The following is a 24,873-nucleotide window of genomic DNA, read 5'->3' as shown; positions in this document are numbered from 1 at the left end:
TTCAGAATCTTAAGGTCAATTTTAGAGTCAAGATTAGCCAGTGAACTTAATAACATCAACCATGATACTTTATACACCATAAGGAAGGACGGTTGTTTCAGCTCTTAGTAGTAAAAGTACTGATAAACCCAAAACAGAAAACAAACAAAAAAGACCTCAGAATCACAGCTCAAAGAGCAGTGAAGACAGGTTGAAATTCTGTACTACCACATTTTAGCTGTATGTCTTTGGGATATTTACATCTCTGGGCCTCAGTTTTCTCACTTGTAAAATGGGTTAGCACCATCTAGTCTGCAGGATTGCTATAACAACTTACTAAAACAAAGTTTGTAAAGTGTGTAGCACATACACGTCTCTCTTTCCAGCCCTCCCATCTCCCTAAAACAGGCATACAAAGGCATTTGCATTAAGTCTATTGTCTTTACTTTTGAGAATTATTAGCAAAGTATATAGTTATGATATAAAAAATAATGAGAACACTCACTGATTTTCAGCAAGTACAATGGCTTTCTCTAAAACAAAGGTGTGTGATTACTTCAAAGATATCCATGCCTTCCTTCCGTGAACCTATCTACAGAAAGCATACAAATTATAAGTGCCTTGATGACTTCAGACACTTCGGGTTTTTCTATTAATTTTAGAAAACACAAATGCCCCAACCTTCAAAAATCAAACATCCAGGCATTCAGTGCAGTTAAATATTTTTCCTTCTCAAGAAATAGTTATTACTTCTTAAGGCTGAACTTTGAAGATACTGTTTATCCTGTACATGTCTAATTAAAACTCTTAACTTTAATTCAGGAATTCTCAATAAACCTGTCTCTTTAGATTACTTTAACAAAATTAATATTTTCTTTTACTAGGTGTTAATATAAACAGGGAAGTTTACTTCAAGATTTTCTAAAGACTGCAATATCCATGGCTCCCCCAGCCCAGCGTTCTAATTCCTCCCTGCAGCAACAGAAAACGAGGGAAACTGCTGCCACATGTGCCTGCCTTGCGCTCCACACAAGCTCCATCCCTGCCTGCAGCTCAGCCCAGCCCTGGGGCTGAGATACACTATGGAGCCGCCAAATCAAAGGACTTCACCAAGACAACTTTGATTGTGCCCAAATGGTGGAGAAAGGTCACACAGTAACACAGCCCCGCTACTAACAACAAATCTGTAATTGCAGAAACATTGGAAACAGCCTAACTGTTCACCAACTGGCTAATGACTGACAAAAGCACCGTGAGTGGCGTAATGGATGGCTGCTGACAGGGAGGCAGGTCTGTGTGTCCGCACAGAAGGATCTCTAAGAAACAGTAAGTAAAAAAAGGAGCTTATTGTTTTTCATATCCAGTATGGTCTTAGGATGTGTGGAAAATTCCCACAATATATGTGTACATTTGATAAGTATGTAACTACATAAAAAATGATATGAGAGGTAACTCCCCCAAAAGATAAGAGTGGTTACCCCTGGGGAGGGCACAGAACTTCAGTGTGTTCAGAGAGATAGAAGAGGAATGTATTCTACATATTCAAATTATTTTGTTTTGTCTTTAAAAAAAACCTGACAATACAAATGTATTTTTGCATCACTTTATCATTTAAAAATAAGTAAAAATCCATTTTAACTATGCATCTTTGAGCATATAAAAGTTTTGTAAAATAAGCAAGTCCATCTGAATCAGGTAGTACCAACCTCATAGGATTGATATAAGCATTATGTGACGTCACAAATGGGCTTAGCACCTGATAAATGTTTAATAACCATGATACGCTACTCCTGTGTCAGTTAATGATCTCTAAGACTTCCTGTTGGCAAAATGTGTCAAATTGCATTAATGCCATCAGTCACTCCATTCTGCTGATTTTTCTAATTGCAAGTACGTAAGCGAAAAGCACTTCAATTATGTTCATCGTCACTCTCAAGAATTGATTTGCCAAGAAAAATAAGAACTATGAGCTTTATAAATGTTCCTAACTTGACTTACAAATTTCAGCTTGTAGATAGTGCAATGCCCAGGATAAGGTTTTGTGTAATAATTTATCTCTAAAAGATGGGCATTATAGCAAAGTAGTATAAAAATGAAAATAAGTGTAAAAGTACATTCACTTCCCCATAGTGGTGAGTCAATGTTGACAATCTTCCTGGGCTCTGAAACATTCCCAAAAGTTGTAAAGATTGTGTCATATAAACCCACACCTACAGTAGCTAAAGAGAGTAAATTGAGCAACACTAGACATTGCAGAAGTGGGAAAAAAATACAAGACAAGATGGCTCCATCCTCAAGAAATTCACAGTCAAGTTACAGAACAATTCTGGAAACTTAATATTAAGTACTGTGTTGAGAGAGCAGAAAAAGTGACCGAGGCCAGTCATCCAGGGATTGTGAACACAAATAGGTGTCTACCTGGACCTAAAGACAGGTGGAGAAATGAAGACGAGAAATATGGCCAATGCAAAGAAAGAATTGGAAATGAACTTGCCAGGAACACACTTATACAAGTTCTACAAATGAACAAAAGAAACATTTTCGAACAGCCCGTGTCTTAATTCTCTCTCAAATCCTACATATATTAATGAACATTCGTTTATTTACGTGTGCAAATCTACTCGACAGTCCATTACAATATCTTGATAATGATCTCCCCTCCACCGTATTTCACCCAGCATGTAGTATTCCTTTGAAATTCACTTTCTACAGAAAGACTAGAGACAACTGGCTTACTTCTTCTAGACTGGGATTTAGATAAACTCAGTTTATAAAACACACACTGGCACACTCTAACAAGTCCATACTGAATATGCTTCACCTTCTGTAGTACTTAAGAGGCTTCAAAAAATCAACATGGAGAAAGAAGAACATTAACAAGAAAGACTTTTCTACCTGAATTTCATCTTTTATATACTTTCTCTAAAATATGTAAAACATTTAGGATTCTTGGAGTCAGACTTATGTTTTACTAATCAGAAAACCCCCAGACTGAAAAGTTAATAGAAGACTCCAAGCAGGCAAAATAAAATTTTCTAAACTTCTAGAATGAGAGTAAAATAGAAATTAGATCCTCCTATGACTGATACCCACCAATGTGGGTGAAAGAAATGATGTCAAGCAAAAATCATGTCGCCAGGGTCTGTGCCTGGCAGACGAAGCCATTTCCAGGGGTGTTATCTAGGACCGACCCAGCCTAAATGGAGTGAGTCGTCAGCAGGTCCAGGACATCAGCCAGCTGCAAAGCCTTACAGTGACTGGCTAGATTGAAAAAAGATTTCCAAAGGCTTCAACATAAAAAACCCAACTGATTCAGCTTCCCTATCAGATTTCCCAATGTTTTCTTCTAGGTCATTTATATCCAAATTACCCCCTCATAAAAACAAAGACTTAGATAAACTACAAAAAAGTTAAAACAGGGCTTTTCCCTTCTGAAAAGTGTGTTTTAGTTGATTCGATAAAATGTCTGAAATCATCTTCAGGGTCGCCGTCAAGATGAGAATAATTTAGCAGAGACAGCATCTGTATAAACTAGAATGTAAATTCCTAAAGTAGGTGGGAGACATCTTGTGGCATATCCATGTCATTGGGAATGAAATTCAAAGCCCCTACGCAGGCCACTGACTCATTTGTTTTTATTTTGTTTTTAATGTTTTCTTGTATGAATATCAAACGCATATAAAAGTACAGAAAATAATATAATGAATCTCCATGTAGGCACTCCTCACTTCAACAAAGACCCACTCATGGCTACTCTTGTTTGTTTTATAACCCCTACTGTTACCCCTCCCCACTCCCCTAATTATTTTAAATCAAATCCTAGACGTTACAACGTTTCATCTGTAAATATTTTAGTATGTATCTTTAAAAGATAAGGACTCTATATTAAAGAAAAAAAATCTATCATCATACCTTAGAAAAAGTTACCAATGATTCTTTACAATCATCAGTTCAACCTTCAAATGTCCCCAGTGGTCTCACAATTTTGCTTATTTGAATCAGGATCCATATTAAGATTCATATGTTACGATTGGTGAATATGTCTCTTAAGATTTTTAATCTTCAGTTTCCCTCTCTATCCCATTTTTCCTTGAAACCTTTTCTTACTATTTTTTTAAAAAATAAAAACACAGAGCTATCTGTCCTATAAGAGTTTCCCATGGTGGGGAGGTGGCTCACGGCATCTCTAGGAGTTGTTTGCCAATTTCATCTTTGTCCTCTGTATTTCCAGTAAGATTCAGATTTGATTTTTCTGGCAAGTCTGGTCCATTGGCAAAAGGGAGTACTTCTATCAGGACGCATGTAACAATTGATGTGACATCCATTAAAGCTCAATCCTCAAATCCATTAAATCATTAGAAGTTGCAACATGGTGATAGTCTAGCATTCTTTCTTCATTTGTTAGCTGGAATACTTCTATAAAGAGAATCTTCTTTGTCGATTCTTTGACTTCCCTGACATACTATTTATATGAAAGAGTTATGATGAATGCTCATTTCTTTCCCTTTATTTACCAGTTTCAAAAATAATGTGTTAGTTCCCTAGAATCTACAAAAGAGATTTTCGGTTGTTTTTTTGGTGTGTGTGTGTGTGTGTGTGTTTTAGTTATCATTCTGAACTCATAGATTTAAGCATATTTTATGTGTTATTGGTACTCAAATTCTTTGTCCAGTGGGCACATATTTTTATTTGCTCCTGAATCCTATCAAAGACATGCCTTATCAGTCTTTGATAGCTTTCCAGCTTTCTCGCATAAGATGTTCTAGGCATTGTGTGTGTGTGTGTGTGTGTGTGTGTGTGTGTGTGTGTGTGTGTTGACATATGAAATACATCCTAGGACTACAGTATTTTTACTTAACTTCATCAATCTCGCATCTGTATTTCCTTTCTCCCAAGCGCTTAACGACACCAACAGAAACACTCATTTGTTTTATCCCACTCTTCACACACACTCTTCTATTATGTCTTAGAATAACAATACCCACACTACAACCAATAATATAAATACTGAAAAGAATTTAAGATTCTTTGCAGATTTTCTTGTCCTGGACTATATCCCACTAGAGATATGCACTCAAAGTATCGTGTTTTAAAGTCACTTGGAATAAATCCACTCTGTGTGATTATACTACCACTCAGATACACAGATAAGTTCATTTTCCTTTTAACTTTTTAGGAACTGCCTTTTTGGATTTAATTTTGCTTTACCATTATGTAAAATATGCACATTGTTCCAAAATCAAATCTACAAAATAGCCAAAGAAGTCTAGGTTCTTACCCTGTTCTACAGCGAAATAAGTAACTTTTTAAAAAAATTTTATAGTTTGTCCATCAATTTTTTGAAAAAAGTAACTACATACATTTGTACATATATATATTTGCATTCCCCCAATCTCTTAGGTAAACAGTGGCACACATTATACACTTTCACCTTAATAGATCCTAGAGGTCACTTTTTCCACTTACTAGATCCTAGAGATCACTGTATCAGTATATTGAGATAGTCTCCAACTTTTACACAGCTACATCGTTCTCCGTTTTGTGGATCATTTATTCAACCAGTCCCACCCTGATAAACATTATTTGTTGTTTCCAATCTTTCACTAATACAGAGAATGTTGCAATGAACAGTATTGGATATTTTGTATTTTTGCCTGTGTATCTTTGGGACCTATTCCTAGAATTGGGATTGCCGAGTCAAAGGTAAACATGTAACTACCTAGATATTGCCAAATTCCCCTTCTGAAAGGGGATATAGTATTTTGCATTCCTACCAGCAATATTATTAGAGGACTAGTTTTTCCCACAGTCTTACCAATAGAGAATATTTCAAATCTTTGGATTTCTGCCAATGTAATAAGTAAAAATTATTTTTCAGTGTAGTTTTAATATGCATTTCTCTTACCATGTGTCAGGTTCAGCATTATAAATTAAGCACCTTTTACGTTTGTTTTTCTGTACATTATCTATATACTAGGCCCATTATTCTATAGGGTTGTTGGCCCTTTGCTTAAAAACTTTATATACTGAGGATATGAACCCTTTATTTGCAGCATAACTTGTAAGTATGTCGCCCAAGTTATTTGTCTTTTACTCTGCTATAATATTTTTTTGCCATGCAAAAATTCTTTATTTTATGGCATCAAATTTATCATTCTTATACGTTATTGCTACCAGATGTTGATTCATGGTTAGGAAAGTTTTCCCCATACCTAAGTTATAGAGGAGTTCATCTATGTTTTCTTCTAATACTAGTTAAAGCATCGCCTAAGACTGGATATTTCCATTGCTACTATGATGTGGTGTCACATCTAACTCTCTAACGACACCTCCAGTGATACAGGAGAGCAACAACAGTTTCAACAAATACTTTTTGAGTTCCTATACTATGGTAGGCACTGCCCTCAGAGCTCACACACCCCAGTGGAAAAGCCAAAAGGTCATTGTCTTTAAGAAGTTTATATTGTAATGAAGTTTTCCTTCCATATAAATATTAAGTAAAAAAGGCTTAAAATAAATACTCAAGTGCAACACAGTAATGAAAACCCCAGCTAGGCCACAATGTCTCTGAGAAATGAGATGATATTTTTGTGTCCTACACAACCTATAGTAGAGACTGTATCCAAGAAAATGACCCTTGAAAATGTAACGATGTGTAAATGAAAAGAGCTCCAAGCACTAAAACAAGTTCTCCTTTTGGGTAGGTACTTTTCTAGGCTTACTCAGAGGCCCTATTATATAGCCAAGGACTTTATTAAGGGGTTGCTCTGTCAAGGAACCAACTAGACTGAATCTTCCATGAATCAATGCTGGTGAATACTGAAGGACAAAAAGAACAACAATCAATTCTTAAACTTTTTGTTTCCAGCAATCATATTATGGGTGATAATGTTGGCAACATTTACCTCTTGTTTACTTCTGACACCTAGCACCATGCCTAACACACAGTAAGTATTTTATAAATAACCTACTAGAGATCCAACAAAGAAGGTAACCAAAATGAACCAAAATTATACTGTATACCTAATTTTCATATCTTAGTTCGTTCTCTCTCTCTCTCTCTCTCTCTCTCTCTCTCTCTCTCTCTCTCTCTCACACACACACACACACACACACACACACACACACACGCACAGAAAAAATGCAAATAGTAAATTTTTCCTAGTTAAATCTTTAAAATTCATGTACATCTTTGGGCAAATGTACTTTTTGACTTTGGATGGGAATGAGGCGGAAGAGTTGACAAATTCTGAGGTCTAGATCTCTGGCAGTCCCAAGCAGGTATTCTAGTCGTGTGTTTCCCCTCTTCCTGTACTGCTCCCAGAAGAACTGTCAAAGGTGGTCACTGCTGTGGAGACAGCTGACCCTTCTGATACTCAGTCTGCTGGCACTGGGCTAAGAACCCAGGCTGAGTAAATGAGGAATTGGATCTTCTCTTTTCCTTCATATTTGGCCTGATCTTAATCACACAACTTATGACCTGTCCAATTTCAAATTAACAACTTCCAAGTCGTGTCTTAGAGGCCAAACATCATTCGATCATAACCATAAGGATTTAAGAAATCACCTACGTTTGAAAGTAAAAGATGAAATAAATAATGCAAATAAATTTCACACACTTCAAGATAGAAATACTGGCAATAAAAACAAACTTCTAGGGTTAAAATGATCTTCGTAGACACAATGTATTACCACAAGTTGTAGTCTCTCTCCTTTTTAAAATAAACTAAGAAGGAGAAATATGTTATCCTTATGGAATAAATATCTGTATTCAATTTTAAAAAGCATAAAGTTCAATGAAAACGGGTAAAAGATTCTTGCAAAAGCTCTGCAATTTAACTTCACTCTCTAGATTTTGGTTTGGTGTGTAAATACATACATAAAGAAACCCAACCACAGCAAATGTTAGCTTTTTTCCAGAGGAATGGAGGCAAGTGTTGCAAATGTGGGTCCTGTGTCAGGAGAACATAATCACAATGTAAACTGGTTATTTCCAAATGGTGTCCCCCAGCAGGGAAAAAAAAAATGAATGGAAGTACTTAATAAATTCTGTTTTCCATAAAATTCATACCAAAGGGGGAAAAAAGAAAGAATGTGAGCTCGGAGGTCAGTGAGAGTTTTGTTGGATTTCCCTCCTTCTAAATTCTGTCATCTCCTTTTTAAAGTGGCAATTCAGCTTTTCACAGATATGACAGAAATACATTCTTTTTTCCTGCAAACCATTCACCAGTAAGTAACACTTACTAGTGGACATGTACTTTCTCACAGATGATTGACTAATTGGATATTGTCACTTCCAGTTGCAGCTTAATATGCTATAAACAATGCCATTTTCAAGCAGAAGTAAAACCAAACAAAAGTACTAGTGATCTATTTCTTTTCCTTCAAAGAAGATAAAGGGTTCTGACTCCATCTTTACACCCCTAAACAATGGATGCAGATTATGATGGGGTTTAATGTAGAAATTAAAATGATTCAGTTATCTTAATTATATGTTTAGCCACACGGGTCAAATAACATCCTACAGAGCTCAAAAAGAAGGGCCAAATTCTTTTGTTTCACTAGAAAAAAATAAGTAAGTTGACAATGGGCTAAGGATTGGAAAGTTTTTGATTAAAAAGGGATTTTTGTTGGAACACTTATAATGAGATTTGAGCTGCAGTAACAATATAAAATTGAAAGCAGAATTACATACAAAACGAGTACTGTAAAATATCATTATTTTAGTACAATAGAAAATAAGGTGTTTGTGGTTTTACTCTATAAATTCTGTGTTGTCTGCTCATATGCATTCCTCCTTGGCTGTCTTCTGAATAGCCATTCTGATTTCCCAGCTCTTCTGCACCAGCATTCATTTGCGGTGGGGGTAGGGGTAGGGGTGGGGGGCGTGGGACCCATACAGTCAACATCTCCTAGGCTCAACTTTTGTCCTCCATTTTATTGGCTTTTCAGGACTAATTCTTGTCCATGCATCACACTGGTGTTCAGTTACAGGGCAGACAATGAATTTTCCTAATCCATTTAGTGTGCTGACAGAGCCATGTTCACAATTTATAGAATTTCCTTTCAGACATCTACCTATTTCACAGTTCGTTAAGATTCAAACTGAACACCTGTGTTTATGAAGTCAAAAGCAATTTTACACTAAAAAGGTGTTAAGTAAGGCATTCTCTGTAAGCCTCAACAACAATAACAACAACAAATGTACTAGACTCTTGACCTGCGGAACAAAATAATGTCTGTAGCTACCTGCATCATTCCTTTATGGGCAAAAAATTGCCATAGAACTGCAGCCAAAAAACATAACACATTTTAATTCCTTCACCCACCACAATTCTTTCATGTTTTACCTTAAGAATGCAAGAGTATGAGGCTGCCTTGCAAAGTTCACCCAGATACATAAAATCTACAAAACACCTAAAAATTTCAGGAAGTAAAATGTGGCCACTTCTACCCAATGTCTTCACTAGCTTAGGAATAAGGACACTTTCAGCATTCTGGGGCCCACAAAGCCTGAACCTGGCTCAATTTTATGTGACCCCTCCCCCGTTTTTCACATCATTAATAAAGAGAATCCAAACGAAACCCACAGACAGTAGGGGACGGGAAAGTGTGTAGTTTGGCACTGCCATCATACATGCCCTCAAAATGAAAAGGAGGAAAAAAAAAATAAAATGCTTGTAGCAGAGGTGGTGACCCCTATAACGACTGTGGTTCCCAACATTTTTTTTCGACTGGTAATAAACTATTTTGCAGACCTCCCAATTGTGGCCACCATGATAGTTACAGCTTTGCAGGTTTATGTCTTTTTCTTGCAGTTAAGAGTGTTATCAATAAAAATTTCAAATGATGCTTTTCCTGGTCAAATAAAAACATTTTAAAATGTGAAGCCAACGTTGGAATGAGAATGGTAAACTCCAAGTGACACCAGGATTTTGGTTTGTATATCGTTTCACCATGTCCCTTAATTTATGAATTTTAAAGACATTCCTTGCAAGTCTTGAAAGTGAGACAATGCACCCCGATACTGCGCTGGGGTAATTTGACTGTCTTGAAAGTTGGTTTTATCATATGCAACTAACTTTTTTAAAAAGCACCTCACTTTTAAATGTCGTGATTACGAAGGGTCTTAAACAAAAGTCTATCTCAGAAAGGACATTTCACATATTATTCGTTAATCACTAAGGTGATTAAAGAGGACTTTCCCGCTTGCTCGTCAACCACGACAGGAGGTAAAATGGAAAACTGAAATGACTGTTTAAAAGTAAAGGAGATTCCCTTGTAAATCCCACTTAAGATACTGTGGCAAATATTATTTCCATCTATTTAAAAAAAACACAAAACACTCTTGTGGTCAAAACATGTGAGTTGAGAAGAAAGAGAAGTTCCTTCCATATCTGGAATCGTTGGCAAAGCCCTGTGGGGATGAACCCATCCCGTCCCACAGCCCCAAGAGGCCACAAAGCATTGCTGACTCCTTGTCATGGGGACCTCTATCCTATACTCCAGTCCTAACCTCACCCTGAAGTGCGGTGGAGGGCTCATCTCAATGCAAATCAGCCAAGAAATAAGGACTCATAAAACTTATTTTTCTCCATGTAACATTTTAATTGTCAAAAGCCTGGTTCTCATGATTCATCTTGAAAACTGACAGCACAAGTCTGCTTTCTGGCTGGGTTATCACACTGAATCATCTGGGACTCAGAGACCAAAAATCGCTGCCATGGGCTCAGAACACACCTCCTCCACCAACACCTTGTACAACCTTCCTGCAAAAACAATCATCACAACTTCTGGTAACAATGCATTTAATGTTTTACATTACGGATGTGTAATATGTGTATCTCAGACAACTTAAAGGTCACCTGAGTCTCCAACACAAACAGAAAGCAAAGACACTGCTTTCCATTCTTTTACTTTTTTCTTTCGTTTTTACAAAGTGTGCATGCAGGTATGAATATGTGTATATATATACACGATCATAAACATCTATAAAGAAATAAAAACTAAATAGTATGCAATGAATTCCTCTTAATATACTAAAATTCTAGACTTCATGTACAATGTTAACCCTCTCTAGAGTTTGGGCAATATCTTTCCAATATGGCCAGTGTTACTGTTATTACACCCATAGTGTTACTATGAGGATTTAAATCTCAGAGTTCTTCATTCTTAGACCACCTTATAGCTACGACTGGGCTGCATTCTTGAAACCCCAGTGAAGCCACCTGTTGAGACAGAATTATACAACTGGCCATAAACTTTGCCGTGAAGATTAAATCTGATAATGTATATCAGATCCTTGACACAAAGGAAGCCCTTGATCCACCGGGAGTTATGAAAAGCACTAGGTTTCTGGTTAAGAGTTCAGGGTTTGGGAACCCAGGCCCTGTCACTCACCATCGTATGCGTATGACCTTGAGCAAGTTACACATCCTCTCTAAACCTCTATTTTCTCATCTTAAAAAAGAAATCAATCACACCCACTGCACAAGTTGTAAGTCAAGTTTAAAATGAAGTATTGCGTGGAAAACACATAGCCACGGTTCCTGCTTCTCAGTATAGCAGCCACAAGACACTCAGTAGACATTTGGGCCATGACATTCAATTAAAAAGTCCAAGACCAATACCTCCTGAGATTATGGGTCCCATAGTATCCAGCACCTTGCTCATTGTAGATGCTCAATAAAATATTATCAAATGATACATCCACTCATTAGACAAATCGAGGGAGGCGTCCGTCTGAATGAACGATAGCCGACTGAAGACTTTCTGAGTAGATGCAGTAACTCCTGAAATAACCAAACCAGCGGAGTGTCTGTAAACCCATGAATAGTATTCCTTTTTTTCAAGGAGAGCCAAGGTGTTTGAGTGTGCACTCAAAGAGGACTGACTTCAATCAAAACATAAAATCTTCACATTATCAGAATAATGATCTTAGCAGTCTGAGCCTTCCATTTGAAGAGCTATAAATAAGACATTTCACACAGTTTGCATACTTGAGTTTTCAAAGGAACTAAGCATTTACGTTGATCTTCTTTCTTTCCTTTACTTACCTGCTTTGAAGCAGCAGAGGAAAGATGATGTACAATTAAGATTTTGTGTGGAATTATTAGTAACCAGTGATAATGAAATCACTGAGTATCTATGGTATTATAAATCTGTTCTCTAGCGCACACACACACACACACACACACACACACAGTAGAATTCTGGCTGGATGACGGCAAGAACCATATCAGGCACACAGTAGTCATTCGGAAATATGTGTTGAATGAAAAACATGCATGAAATCCATAGGGCAGCAATCTTGAATGAGAAACTCTTAGAAATGCTTCAGAGTATCTGTAAACTGTATGAAATTATTTATATTGTTGCCTGTGAATATGAGGGTATATGTGCTGAGGTGCATTTTTTCTGGGGAGCGAACCTATCAATTGCATGGTATATTCCTCTATACTAATTACATTTAAAAAACAAAAGTGTAACGGCCCCTTGCTATAGAACTGCCACTAATCTAACCTGCATGTATTGCCCCTTGCCTCCATAAATACAAAATCCCTACATTCTTTGTTAATTAAAAGGATTCTCAAGTAATTATCCTTAGACAAGAAGAACTCTTCCCTGACCTATTTGGAACAGAAACGAATAAAAGAAAACATTATAGACCACGGTCGTGTAACACATCTTCCAGAAAACATGCAAAAACGTTGTCACGTCGGGTCACTTGGAAATAATGCTGGTCTGGGGAAAAGTGTACTTGCCAGAAAACAGGAAGCCATTGATCGCTTAGTTGGGGGACAGAACAAAATAGATGGCACTTTCACAGTATCTTCATTTCTCTGTATCTTTTTCAGACACAAAAGTGTGACTCGATTGAAATATGAAAGTCTGAGCTCGGTAAATATAGACACCAAAAATTCAAAGGAGACACACAAAGGTGGAACACACACAGGATGGATAATAAGTGAGGCAGAGTATTCCCTAAACATCCCTGATATACAACAGAAATGATAATGACAACAATAATGAAAACATAATTTATAGCTAAAACCCTTTACTCGAGTTAGAGCACTTTACACGGAGATGTGTCAGGAGGGCACAACGGCGGCCATTTTACAGATCAAGACACGGAGGCTCAGAAAAGTTCGTCCTAGTCACGTCACAGTAATTAAATGGAGAGGATGTCTACACATCTCCCACTTCTAAATGCTGTGTTCTTTAGACATTTTACTTCAGATCACAGAATAATAGTTAGGCCGCTTTTCTTCCTAATTTCTGGATATGTTGGTAATTTTTTGTTGAAATCCAGAAAAATCAAGGTGCTAAAGAAAGCCATTTTATTATCTCGACTGCCACGTAATTAATGTGTTGGCGGATGGGGACAAGTTGGCACATTGAAAAAAAAAAAAAAAAAAAAAACATCAAGGAAAGTAGCAAAATAAGAAACTTGGCCTTGGGGTCCTTTGAAGCTATTTTAAAAAGTAAAAAGTTATGTTAAGAGCTATGTGGTATAGCCCTCTGTGTGTGTAATTATTATTCCACTGATTTATTGCACTCAGTCAAAGAGCATCTGGGCATTTGTACGAGTTAAAACAAACTAAGCCAAGAGCCAAGCCACACAGCCGCAAACCTAGACAACGTGCCTCCCACCCCTGTCCCACTCTTCGTCCTACCACCTCCCAAATGCAAATTCTCTGGTAGCAAGAGTCTTCTATGCATAGATGAACTATTAAGCAAGTGACATCTGTCATTATATTCTGAAAGTGTAGCCAGAGCCAGTTGATGGCACAGTTTTTCCAGAGAAACCAGCAATGTTCTTCCAATTCTAGAGAGAGCCCTCTTCTGTTTTGGCAAAAGCTTTCAGGAATGACTCAGGAATCAAACTGGTAGGAGCTGTCACATGTAACCTCCTCCAAGGATGAGTGCCGTATCTTTCATATTAATCGAAACTCAGATTTTTTTTGTGGTAGGGCATAATGAAACATAACATATCTCATCTACTGAAGACTTGCCCACTAAGTTAAGGAGACTCTTACTTCCTTCTGTTTCTCCAAAAAGTAGGAAAATCACTTTAACGTTTTTTATCCTGTTGCCAAAAATCCTTTGCCTATGGTGCAATGATTAGAGCAAATTTTAACCTAAATTGCTTCCTCTAAGAGATGGACATCGTTGGGTAACTTTCTCCATTTTCATTTACAGAGATCTTAAAAGAAGAAAAAAGGCAAAAGAAAATTCCTCAGATGTTTCCAGCAGATAAAATCATTAATCTCACACTCCCAACTTCAAAGCAGGAGACTAGAAAATCACCTCACTTTCTCTGCACATGGAGAATAATTTTTTTCTACTTCAAAGCACTGTCTCTTTATTGGGTCATTTTAATTATTGAACGTGGGATGGAAGCTATCCACATAATGTCACCACTGCTTTTTTCATGAAATATATATAGGTCTAAGTTGGAGTACATTAATTCGAGAGAGGTAAAATACCGAAGAGACAATAAGAAAAGGGAAGTAGGCTGGGGAAGACAGGACTCAGCAGTGCAAGGTGGTGAGAGAAAGGAAATCAGCCTTTCTGAACTAACTTTTCTCATTCTGTCTTTCTGGAGAAGAACCATCAACAAGCCTGACTGCCTGTTTGGGCTACGGCCTTGCTTCTCCAATTTCCTCCTACCCAATGCACAACAACACAAGCACAATAACTTTATTAGCAATGTTGGCATTATTGCCAACATAAGACAGTTGTGGGTATAATCAGTTGCTCTGTGAATAACCAACGGGAAGAAAACCCTGTGCTCTAGAACAAGGGTCGGCACACTATCCCACCCAGCTAGAGAGAGGTCAAGCCAGGCATTCCAATTCCCTCTTAACCCCTCTTTCCACAAAATCACAATGTAGTGAGTTGGCAAACATTTTCTGTAAAGGGTCAAAGCGCAAGTATTTTCAGTGTTGCAGGCCATAGTCTCCATTGCTACTAAATTCTGCTGTTATAGCAGGAAAGCAGCCAAAGTCAACATGTAGGTGAATAAGTGTGGCTATGTTCTAATTAACTTTATTTACAAAAACAGGCAGAGGGCAGGATTTGTCCTACAGGCCATAGTTGTCAACCCGTTCTAGACAAGTGCTGGATGGCAGCGTTGTTCTATAGTTGTGTGATCCAACGCAGCAGTCATTCGCCACATGTTACTGTGAAATACTTGAAATGTGGCTAGTGTGACTAAGCAACTACATTTTAAATTCGACTGAATTGTCATTACTTTCAATGTGCATAGATACATGTGGCTCGTGGCTACCTTATTAGATACCACAGTTATAGATCATATTCACTGCTGCCTCCTCAGAGGTAAAAGTCACCTTGCAATTTATGGCATAGTTTAAATGTTTTGCCTTAAAAAGAAAATATCCATGCTTCCAAATTCACAATGGAACCAACTGAAAATTACATTTCTTAAATGTGAATATCTACGTCACTGAGTCCGAAATATTCTTTTTAGTTTCAATCAATCAAATAACTGCCCAGTAGCCAAGTGAATCGGGGCTGAGTCAGGTCCATGCCAAGACTTACCCAATCTGGAATCTGTTGCTTTTCTCCGGTGAACACTGTCCCGATTCTGACTGAGGGCACAGACTTATTAATGGCCCCACTAAAAATCTAAATCAGGAAAATCTAAATCTCTCCACAGACCCCAAAATATATACATGACATGCAAACGCATGGTTCAAAGAACACAGGAGGAATCACACATCTCCATTTCACCGCCTTCTCCTACAGTGACCCACATAACACATCACCTCAACGCTTTTAAAATCGGACAGATTCACTACATTCTTGCTATTGCCCACAGGCAATAATTTATTTTCTGTCAACTGTTTTATTTACACAATAACTAGTTTTGGTTCTGCATTCCTTAGCAGCTCCAAAGATAAAATCCAATGGAGAGAAGCAAGGAAATAGGACAGTAACATATTTATTTTCTTATAAATGTGAATAAAAAAAATAACCAACCAACATTTCCTTTAAGAAACTCACACAATACCAACTTTCTTCCATGGGCAAAATAATCTTGATAATTGAGGATACTGCCTAGAAAGTAAGAAACCTTTGGAACCGTGGGTCCCAGGAGGGGGACCTATACAGATACACCGCAAAGTAAGGCAGATGACAGTCTGACTAAAATGATTCTTGATAAAATAAAACCATTCAAGATCAAATCATTTATCTGGGGTTCCCAAACCCAAAAAGCTCTGAATAATGAAAAAGAATATTTCCAAATGTGAAGCAAATTGCTTCAGGGGTACAACCTGACACAAACTGACAGGAGGCTACTTATATCGTCTTTATTTATCCTACTTTAGTGTGAAAAAAAAAATTTCTGCATAAATTCCCATATGTTTGCTAATTGGGTATTGCTGCAACCCCACTAGGAGTGTTATATAATCTATGATACATGCAATGGCTCTGTCATGCGGGAGACCCTGCTCGCTGAGCCATTTGTCATGCAGGTCTCCCGCATGACACAGCGTAGTCAGCAGGATACGGTGAGGCCAAACAGGAACACCCACGGAGCCATAGTTAGGGGAGTTATACCACTATATTCTCGCTGGCGGCTAGGCCGGAGACACAGGGAGCAGGATCCACACGATCGGCAACCCGCCATGCTAATTGCAATCCGCTCTTGCTAGCTCAGCCACCATCTCCTTACTAGCCCCCATTTTCTGCTAGCGTAGCCACAGCAGTTCTATTAGTGGCCGATGGCTCACTGGTTACAGCTGATGGCCATCCAATCACAGTTGATGGCCATTTACTAGCTTAGCTAGCACCTTTTAGCGTGAGGCCGAGAGCCTAGAAACTGCTCTCTGGGGCTCTGTCCTCACAGGCTCTTATCTTTCCAAAATTCCCCAAATATCTGCTATCCAAAATACATCTGGCCCCAAGTGTTTGGATAAGGGATCTTCTACGGAAAGCTGTTCAGGTAGGACATTTTCTATCAGTTCAATGTCTGCTGCCCCGAATCCTGATACAGTGCCTTACCTCGGTCTGAAGAATGGCGGCCCTCTGTTCTTTGGCAGTAAGCGACTCTTTAAGCACTTCAATGTGTTGCTTGCAATCTGAGTTTTGATTGCTAAGGGTTTCAAGCTTTGTTTGTAAGGCAAGAAGTTCTGACTCCTTCTTTGAAAGTTCCTGCTTCAGCTGATCGATCTGTAAAACAACAGCCAAATTGCAAGGAATTAGAAGCCACAGCCCTTACTCTTTACATTTGGGAACTACTGATTTCTCTTAATTGTCAATAGCTGAGGATCATTATTCCAACAAGGCAGGCCATGATTTGCTTAAACAGATGGCCTGGGAGTCACACAGTCTTAGGCTCTGGAAGGTGGCTGACGAGTGGAGAAAACAGGAAAAGTAAGGTCAGCAGACTGCTTTCCACCTTCCACCTCTCTGAGAACCAAGGTTCACAGTGGAATGGCCAAATCTACTATTCATTCAGGAGACCTCAGAGTCTATTCACCATGTCCTCAGAAGGTCCCACAGGGAGCTAATAAAGACATAACCTTGACCTTTGCTCTCCTACAGCGGATCATTTGACAAAAGGGAATACTCAGCCAGAAAAACAAGTAAGCACTGGGGGTTTTGTTTGGGCTTATATTAAATACGGAGGAAACACAAAGAACATAAAATATATACAAAGTATACGGAAAAATAATACAAGAAATATCCAACATTTGATTTACCAAATAAGATCATTAGAATTACCTGTGTTCCAACCCGTTTCTATCTCCTAACTTCCCATTTCAGAAATAATTATCACTCTAAATGTTGTCCTTATTATTATATTTTCTTGCTAGTCATTTAGTCTTACCATATATTTTTACGTCTATAAATAACATATATTTAGTTTTGCATCTGTAAATAACATATTATTAAGTTTTGCATACTATTTAGGTTTATAACTTTTTTTTTTGTACTATTTATGTTTTTTTAACACTCTGCTTTTTTTCTACTCAATCTTATGTCCTGGAGATTAAATATGATTGTACATGCAATTTGTTCATTTTCATTGTAAGACTTCACCACAATTTATTTGTCCATTCTGCTGTGGATAGACATCTGAATTTGTTTCCAAGTTTTTTGCTATTACAAAGAGGGCTATTCTGAACATTCTTATACCTAGTACCTGGTACAAATAGCAAAAATAATCTAGGAGTTAAATTGTTGGACCACATAGTATGCACATCTTCAGCTTCACTAGGTAACAGCAAAATGTTTTCCAAAGCAGTTGTATTCATTTCCATCATCACAAGCACTGTCTAAGTGTGCTGGTCACTCCATATTTGTCCATATCTTATGTCACCAGCCTTTTACATTTTTGCCAGTTGGACAGGAGATGTGGCAGATGATCCCCTAGGATATCTGCTACCAATGTCTTCCTACCTGTACAAACGTGCTGCTACTCACAACTAGAGGTAAAGTCTGTTTACCCTCTTCTTAAACCTGGGCTGGACTGGGACTTATTCTACCAGCTGAGTGCAGCAAAAGTGTCGAGTGTTCCTGTTCCTGCCCTATCCTGCAGAAGGAATGGCAGCTTGAGCTGCCTCCTACAGAAAGCCATGTTAGAAGTCCAATTATCCTCCAGCCACTGTGCTGTGAGGAAACTCATACGGGCCCATGCAGGCCAACAAAGACAGAGGTCTGGAGGAAATGGTAGCCCTTTTCTCTTATTCCTGGTTTTAAAGGGAAGAATTGTAATGTGTCATAATTAAGTTTGATGTTTGCTTTAGCTTTTTATAGGCACTTGTCATGCGGGGTCTCTGGTCCCACTCCCCGCACAAGAACGCAGGATATGGTGAGGGCAAAAAGGAACACCCATGGAGCCATAGTAGGTGAGTCATACCACTATAGTCTCGCTGGTGGCTGGGTTGGAGACACAGGAAGCAGGAGCCACATGATCCGCATTCCACTGTCCGCTTCTGTGCCAACCAACCAACCCCCTAGCGTAGCCACGACACTTATATTAGTGGCTAATGGCTAACCAGTAACAACTGATGGCCATCTGCTACCTGAGCCAGCACCTTTCCACGTGATGTCGAGAGCCTGGAAACTGCTCTCTGGGACTCCATCCCTATAGCACTTTTAGGTTTCAGAAAGTTCCCTTTTATTACAATTTTGGCAAGGGTTATTTTGTTGTTGTTTTTTAATCATTAAGGAATGTTTATCAAATACTTTTCTGCATCTCATGATTTACCACATTTTTCACCTTTAATATGTTATTGTAATGAATTGCATTATTGGATATTTAAAATATCAATCTCTCCTTGCATTACCATGAAAAATTCCACTTAATCATGATGTTTCATTTTTTTAATATTTTACTTGATTCAGCTTGCTAGTATTTTGTCAGGATCTATTAGCTATGTTATGGGTAAGGTTGGTATATAATTTTCCTATCTTGCGCTGTCTTTGTTAGGTTTTAGTATCAATTTAGCCTTCCACGTAAAGTAGAAAGTGTTCCTTCTTTTAATGTGTTCTGAAATGGTTTGCATAAAATTGAAATATTTCCCCATCAATATTCATTAAACATCACCAGGAAAACTATCTAGAGCTGCTACTTTCCCTTTCCAAACACTGTTACTTCCTCCATCTTTACTGGATATAGGAATGTTCATGTTTCCAATTATTAAAGTCAATTTTGATTTTTTCCCCTAGAATTTTTCATTTCGTGTAACTAGTCACCCCTATTAACAAGGAATATTCATAAAACCCATTTACCTTTAGATATCCAGGGCATCTATGATTCTATCTTTTTTTTCAAAACTAATATTCTTTATTTTACTCTATTTTCTTGATGAATTTCAGCAGAGGCATACCATGCTAATTGGCTCTTCAAAGAACCAATTTTGGCTGTGTTGATCATTCAACATTTTTGTTTTCTATTTCACTAATTTCTGCTCTATTTTTTAAATTATTTCATTCATACTTTTTTTGGATTTATTCTATTTTCTTTTCCTAACTTTTATGAATTTCTTAAGAATTTTTTTTTTATTTTTCAATTGCAGTTGATATCAACATTATATTAGTTTCAGGTGTACATCAGACTGGTTAGACATTTATATAACTTATGTGGTGATCACCACGATAAATATACTACCCATCTGACACCATACATAGTTATTACAATATTGTTGACTATATTTCCTAAGCTGTACTTTACATCCCCACGATTATTTTGTAACTACTAATTTGTACTTCTTAATGCTTTCCCCTTTTTCACCCATTCCCCTAACCGCCCTCCCATCTGACAACCCTCAAAATGTTCTCTGTATCTATGAGGTTGTTTCTATTTAGTTTGTTAATTTTGTTCTTTAGATTCTACATATAAGTAAAATCACTTGGCATTTGTCTGTCTCTGTCTGACATACTCCACTCAGCATAATGTCCTCTAGGTCCATCCATGTTGTTACATATGGCAAGATTTCATTCTTTTTTATGGCTGACTAATATTCCCTTTTATATATGTACCACCACTTCTTTATCCATTCATCCACTGATAGACACCCAGGTTGCCTCCACATCTTGGCCATTGTAAATAATGCTGCAATGAACCTACAGGTGCACATGTCCCTTAAAAGTAGCATTTTTGGTTTCTTCGAGTAAATACCCAGAAGTGGGATTACTGGGTCCTTCTTTGTCTCTTGCTACAGACTTTGTTTTAACATCTGTTTTTCTCTGGTATATATCCCAGCTTTTTATTTTTTGTTTCCATTATCATGAAATATCTTTTTCCATATCTTTACATTCAGTCAATGTGTGTATTTTAATCTGATGTGAATCTCCCATACAGTGCTACCTCAATTTTTTAATGTAATCTGTTCGAGAAGACCATTCGAGTTCTGAAACATTCAAAAACAGCCGATAGCTAGGCCTCAAGATCTTGCACTCAGCAGAAGCCGCATGACATGTTTGATTTCTAAGGCATGTTCAAAAAACGAAGCATTTACTTCCGGGTTTATGGCGTTCATAAACCAAAATGTTCATCAACAGAGAGTTCGAAACCCGAGGTACTACTATATGCAGTGAATGTCTTATAGGTAAGGGTCTTGTTTTCTGATCCATTCAGCCACGCTATCTTGGAGAACTTAATCCATTTACACTTAAAGTAATGGTTGGTAGATATATTGTTATTGCCATTTTATTATTCATATTTTTTGTCTTCTTTTTTTCATCTTAAGGAAGTCCCTCTAAAATTGCTTGTAATACTGGTTTAGTGGTGATGAATTCCTTTAGCTTGTTTGTCTCCAGGAAGCTCTTTATCTGTCCTTTGATTTTAAATGATAGCCTTTCTGGGTAGAGTAGTCTTGGTTGTAGGTCCTTGCCTTTCATCACTTAAAATATTTTGTGCCAATCCCTTCTGGCCTGCAAAATTTCTGCTGAGAAGTCTTATGGGAGCTCCCTTGTAGGTAACTAACTGCTTTTCTCTTGCTGCTTTTAAGGTTCTCTCTTTGTACCTTTTGGCATTTTCGTTATGATATGTCTTGGTGTGGGGCTCTTTGAATTCACCTTGTATGGGACTCTCTGTGCTTCCTAGGCTTGTACGTCTATTTCCTTTACCAAGTTAGGGAAGTTTTCATCATTTCTTCAAATAGGTATTCAATTCCTTGCTCTCTCTCTTTCTCTTCTTCTGGTACCCCTATGATGCAAATATAGTATGCTTGATGTTTTCCCAAAGCCCCTTAAACTATCGGGGGCAGCTTTCTCCCAGACTGAAGTGCTGGCTCCTTGGCTGAGCCCTCCCAGTACCCAGTGTGCAGATGCAGGTGGGCACTATATCTGAGTCTCCATCAATCTGGCTAATACCGTTTACCCTACCCTGGTGATTCCCTGAGACCCTATCCCACTCAACTTGTGGGCCCACCCAAGCCGCTTCCAGTGGTTTCTCCATACAAACAGTCTGTCTTGGCTCATGCTGCAGACATTTCTAAAATCTCTCAAAGATTCACAAATCTCAAATGAGCAGCATCTGGCCTCGATGGGCCCCATACTTATTGCTGAAAAGAGCCAAGCCTGGCAATGGCAGAAGCCAGCCTTGCTACAAGGCTTGCCCATTCCCAGGCACCTCCAAACCTGCAGCGGTGGTGGGCATCTGTGGATTGCTTTGTGGCTCATTTTAGGTAGCCCCAGGCAGGGCATTTGCTGATACTGAACTTGGTCTGTGGTGGGGCCTCCTGGGAAAGGCCTCCAGGGTGGGGATGCATGGTGGCCAGCTTTGGACCAAGCCAGATCACCACCCTGCTGCCTCCGAGGACAACACACCCAAACAGCAGATTGGGTAGGTACCAGAGCCCCAACCAAAGCAAATCCTACTCTGTAGGGTCAGCCCCTACACAACAGCTCCTCCACTGTAGTCATGGCCAGTCCTCATAACCAGTCAGCCCAAAGGCCAATCATTTCTATTGGTGTGCAAGCAGAAATCAAGGTTCAACTACAACAGGAGGGCACACAAAATACAAGAGACATACCTGCAGCACTCGGCTCAGGTGACCCCGGAGACTGTGTCACTGGACCCCACAAGACACCTACTACATAAGGCCACTCTACTAAGACTGGTAGACACAGCAGCCCTACCTAATACATAGGAACAAACACAGGGAGGTGGCCAAATGGGGAGACAAAGAAACATGTCCCAAATGAAAGAATAGAAGAAAGCTCCAGAAAAAGAACTACGCAAAATGGAGAAAAGCACTCTCACAGATGCAGAGTTCAACACACTGGTTATAAGGATGCTCAATGATCTCAGCAAAAACTTCAAGAAAGAGGTAGGAAACATAAAAATGGAGACAGAAAACATACAGAACAACCAGTTTGAAATGAAGACTACAATAATTGAAATGAAGAATACATTAGAGAGAATCAACATAGATTTTTATGAATCAGAGGACTGAATCAGTTATTTAGAAGAGAAGGTAGCAGAAAACACCTAAACGGAACAGGGAAAAAAAAATATATGCCAGCCCTCACCCTAAGTAATATATGCCAGCCCTCACCCTTAGCCAGACAATTAAGTTCCTCTCTGTATGTCCCTGGCATCTTTCAAGCTGCTGCTCCAGTGTTGAAGCTGAGAGCAAGTGAGTCTGTCAGCAATTAAGTCCACGTGCTGGCCCTTGAAGAGGAGCACCTGGGACTCCAGCAGCCCTCTATCTCACTCAGCCACAATCTCTGCAGGTTTTCACAGCCAGAAGTTGTGGGGATTTCTCTTCCCAGCCCTGGAAGCCTGGGCTGGGGAACCTGGTTGTGGGGCTGGGACCCTTTCTCCTCAGGGAATACCTCTGCAGTTGAGATATCACTCCCGATTTTTCACTGCCACATGCAGGTGTGGGACTGGACCGGACAGCGTCTCCACCCCTCCTACCAGTCTTCAGGTGGACTCTTCTGTACATCTTTGGTTATAGGAATTCTGTTCAGCTAGACCTCAGGTGATTCTTAGTGATGGTTGTTCCGTAGTTTAGTTGTAATTTTGATGATGCCATGACAAGATGCAAGCACAGCATTTATCTACTCTACCATTTTGACCAGAAAGCCTTCTTTTCCTAACTTTTAAAGTTGGATGCTTACCTCACCAATTTTCGACCTTTCTTCTTTTTTTTTCTTCCATATATAATATAAGGCCAAAGACTATAAATTTCCCTGTCAGTATCATTTTAGCTCAATCCCACTAGTTTGGTACGTAATATTGACATTATTGTTCAGTCTTAAATATTTTCTAATCTCCATTACTAGTTATTCTTTAATCCATTAATAATATAGAAGTATGGTTTGTTAATCTCCAAATACACAGGTTTCCTAATTATTGATAGTTTTGTGGGGTTTTTTATTTCTTACTTGCTTTATGAATAGAGAACATCACGTTTGATACTAATCACTTGAAATTTGGAGTATCTTGTGTTATGGCACAATATGTGGTCAGTTATCATAAATGTACTTTGTACACTGTGTGCTTGAAAAGAATGTATCCAGCAATTGTTGGGTGCAATATTCTATATATGTGCACGGCGTTTAACAACACTTTTAATTGGGTAGTTTAAGTCTTCCTTATTTTGATCTTTTAATCTGCTTCATCTGTTAATTACTTAAGGGTGGGTTAAAAACACAGACTCTAATGGTAAAAATAATGAATGCTTCCATGTAGTTCTGCCAATTTTTTTAGCTCTAAAAATGGTTTCTTTGTCTTAACGTCTACAACAGCTTCCTTATGGTTAGTATTTGGCTAGTGTGTCTTTTTTCCTTTCAATGTATCTTTAACTTTATGTTGCAGATGTCTCTTGTAAATCCCATATACCAAGATTCTTTTATGCTGTCTGAGAAGCTTAAGTGGAGCATTTATTATCATTACAGATATATGTGATTTTATTCCAACCATCTTACCTTATGCTTTCTATATGTACAATCATTTCTATTTCTTTGCTTTCCTTTCTTGCCTTGTTTTCAATGACTTTTTTTTCTCATTCTATTTTTTTCCTCTTCTCATTTAAAAGTTGTGCTTTTATTTATATTTATCTTATTTGTTTATGGTATTTACTTCTAATCTTTATATTATTACTCTAGGAATTATAATATGCTTAGATTTTTAATTTATCTACGTCTTAAGTCAATCTCTATGTTTATCTTCTTTCTAAATAATAGAAGGATCCTGAGATACCTTAAGTCCAGTCACCACCCTCTTCACCTACACATTACTGTTCTCATGTATTTTAGTTCTTTCCTATTTTGTTTTTAACTCATCATTATTTTGTTACAGTCCATGTTTGTTTAGATTTACCCCCACATTTGTCACTATATTTGTTATTCATGCTTGCATCTCAGACATTCCATTAGGAATTTACTTTTGCCTGAAATGCATCA

The 24,873-nt window shown here is 38.1% G+C and overlaps 1 protein-coding gene across 1 annotated transcript in view; it reads right to left on the bottom strand.

Annotated features, from left to right (window-relative positions):
- ERC2 (ELKS/RAB6-interacting/CAST family member 2) overlaps nucleotides 1-24,873 on the bottom strand; it is a 931,911-nt gene that overhangs the window by 584,592 nt on the left and 322,446 nt on the right. Inside the window, 1 exon segment of the mRNA XM_081072100.1 lies at nucleotides 17,011-17,178. Within this exon segment, the coding sequence (XP_080928226.1) occupies nucleotides 17,011-17,178 (168 nt within the window).

The sequence above is a fragment of the Rhinolophus hipposideros genome, assembly GCF_964194185.1.
Source record: "Rhinolophus hipposideros genome assembly, chromosome: 14".
Taxonomy (NCBI): domain Eukaryota; kingdom Metazoa; phylum Chordata; class Mammalia; order Chiroptera; family Rhinolophidae; genus Rhinolophus; species Rhinolophus hipposideros.
Note: the sequence above shows the minus strand (reverse complement) of the source record. Positions and strands in the feature narration are given on the sequence as shown.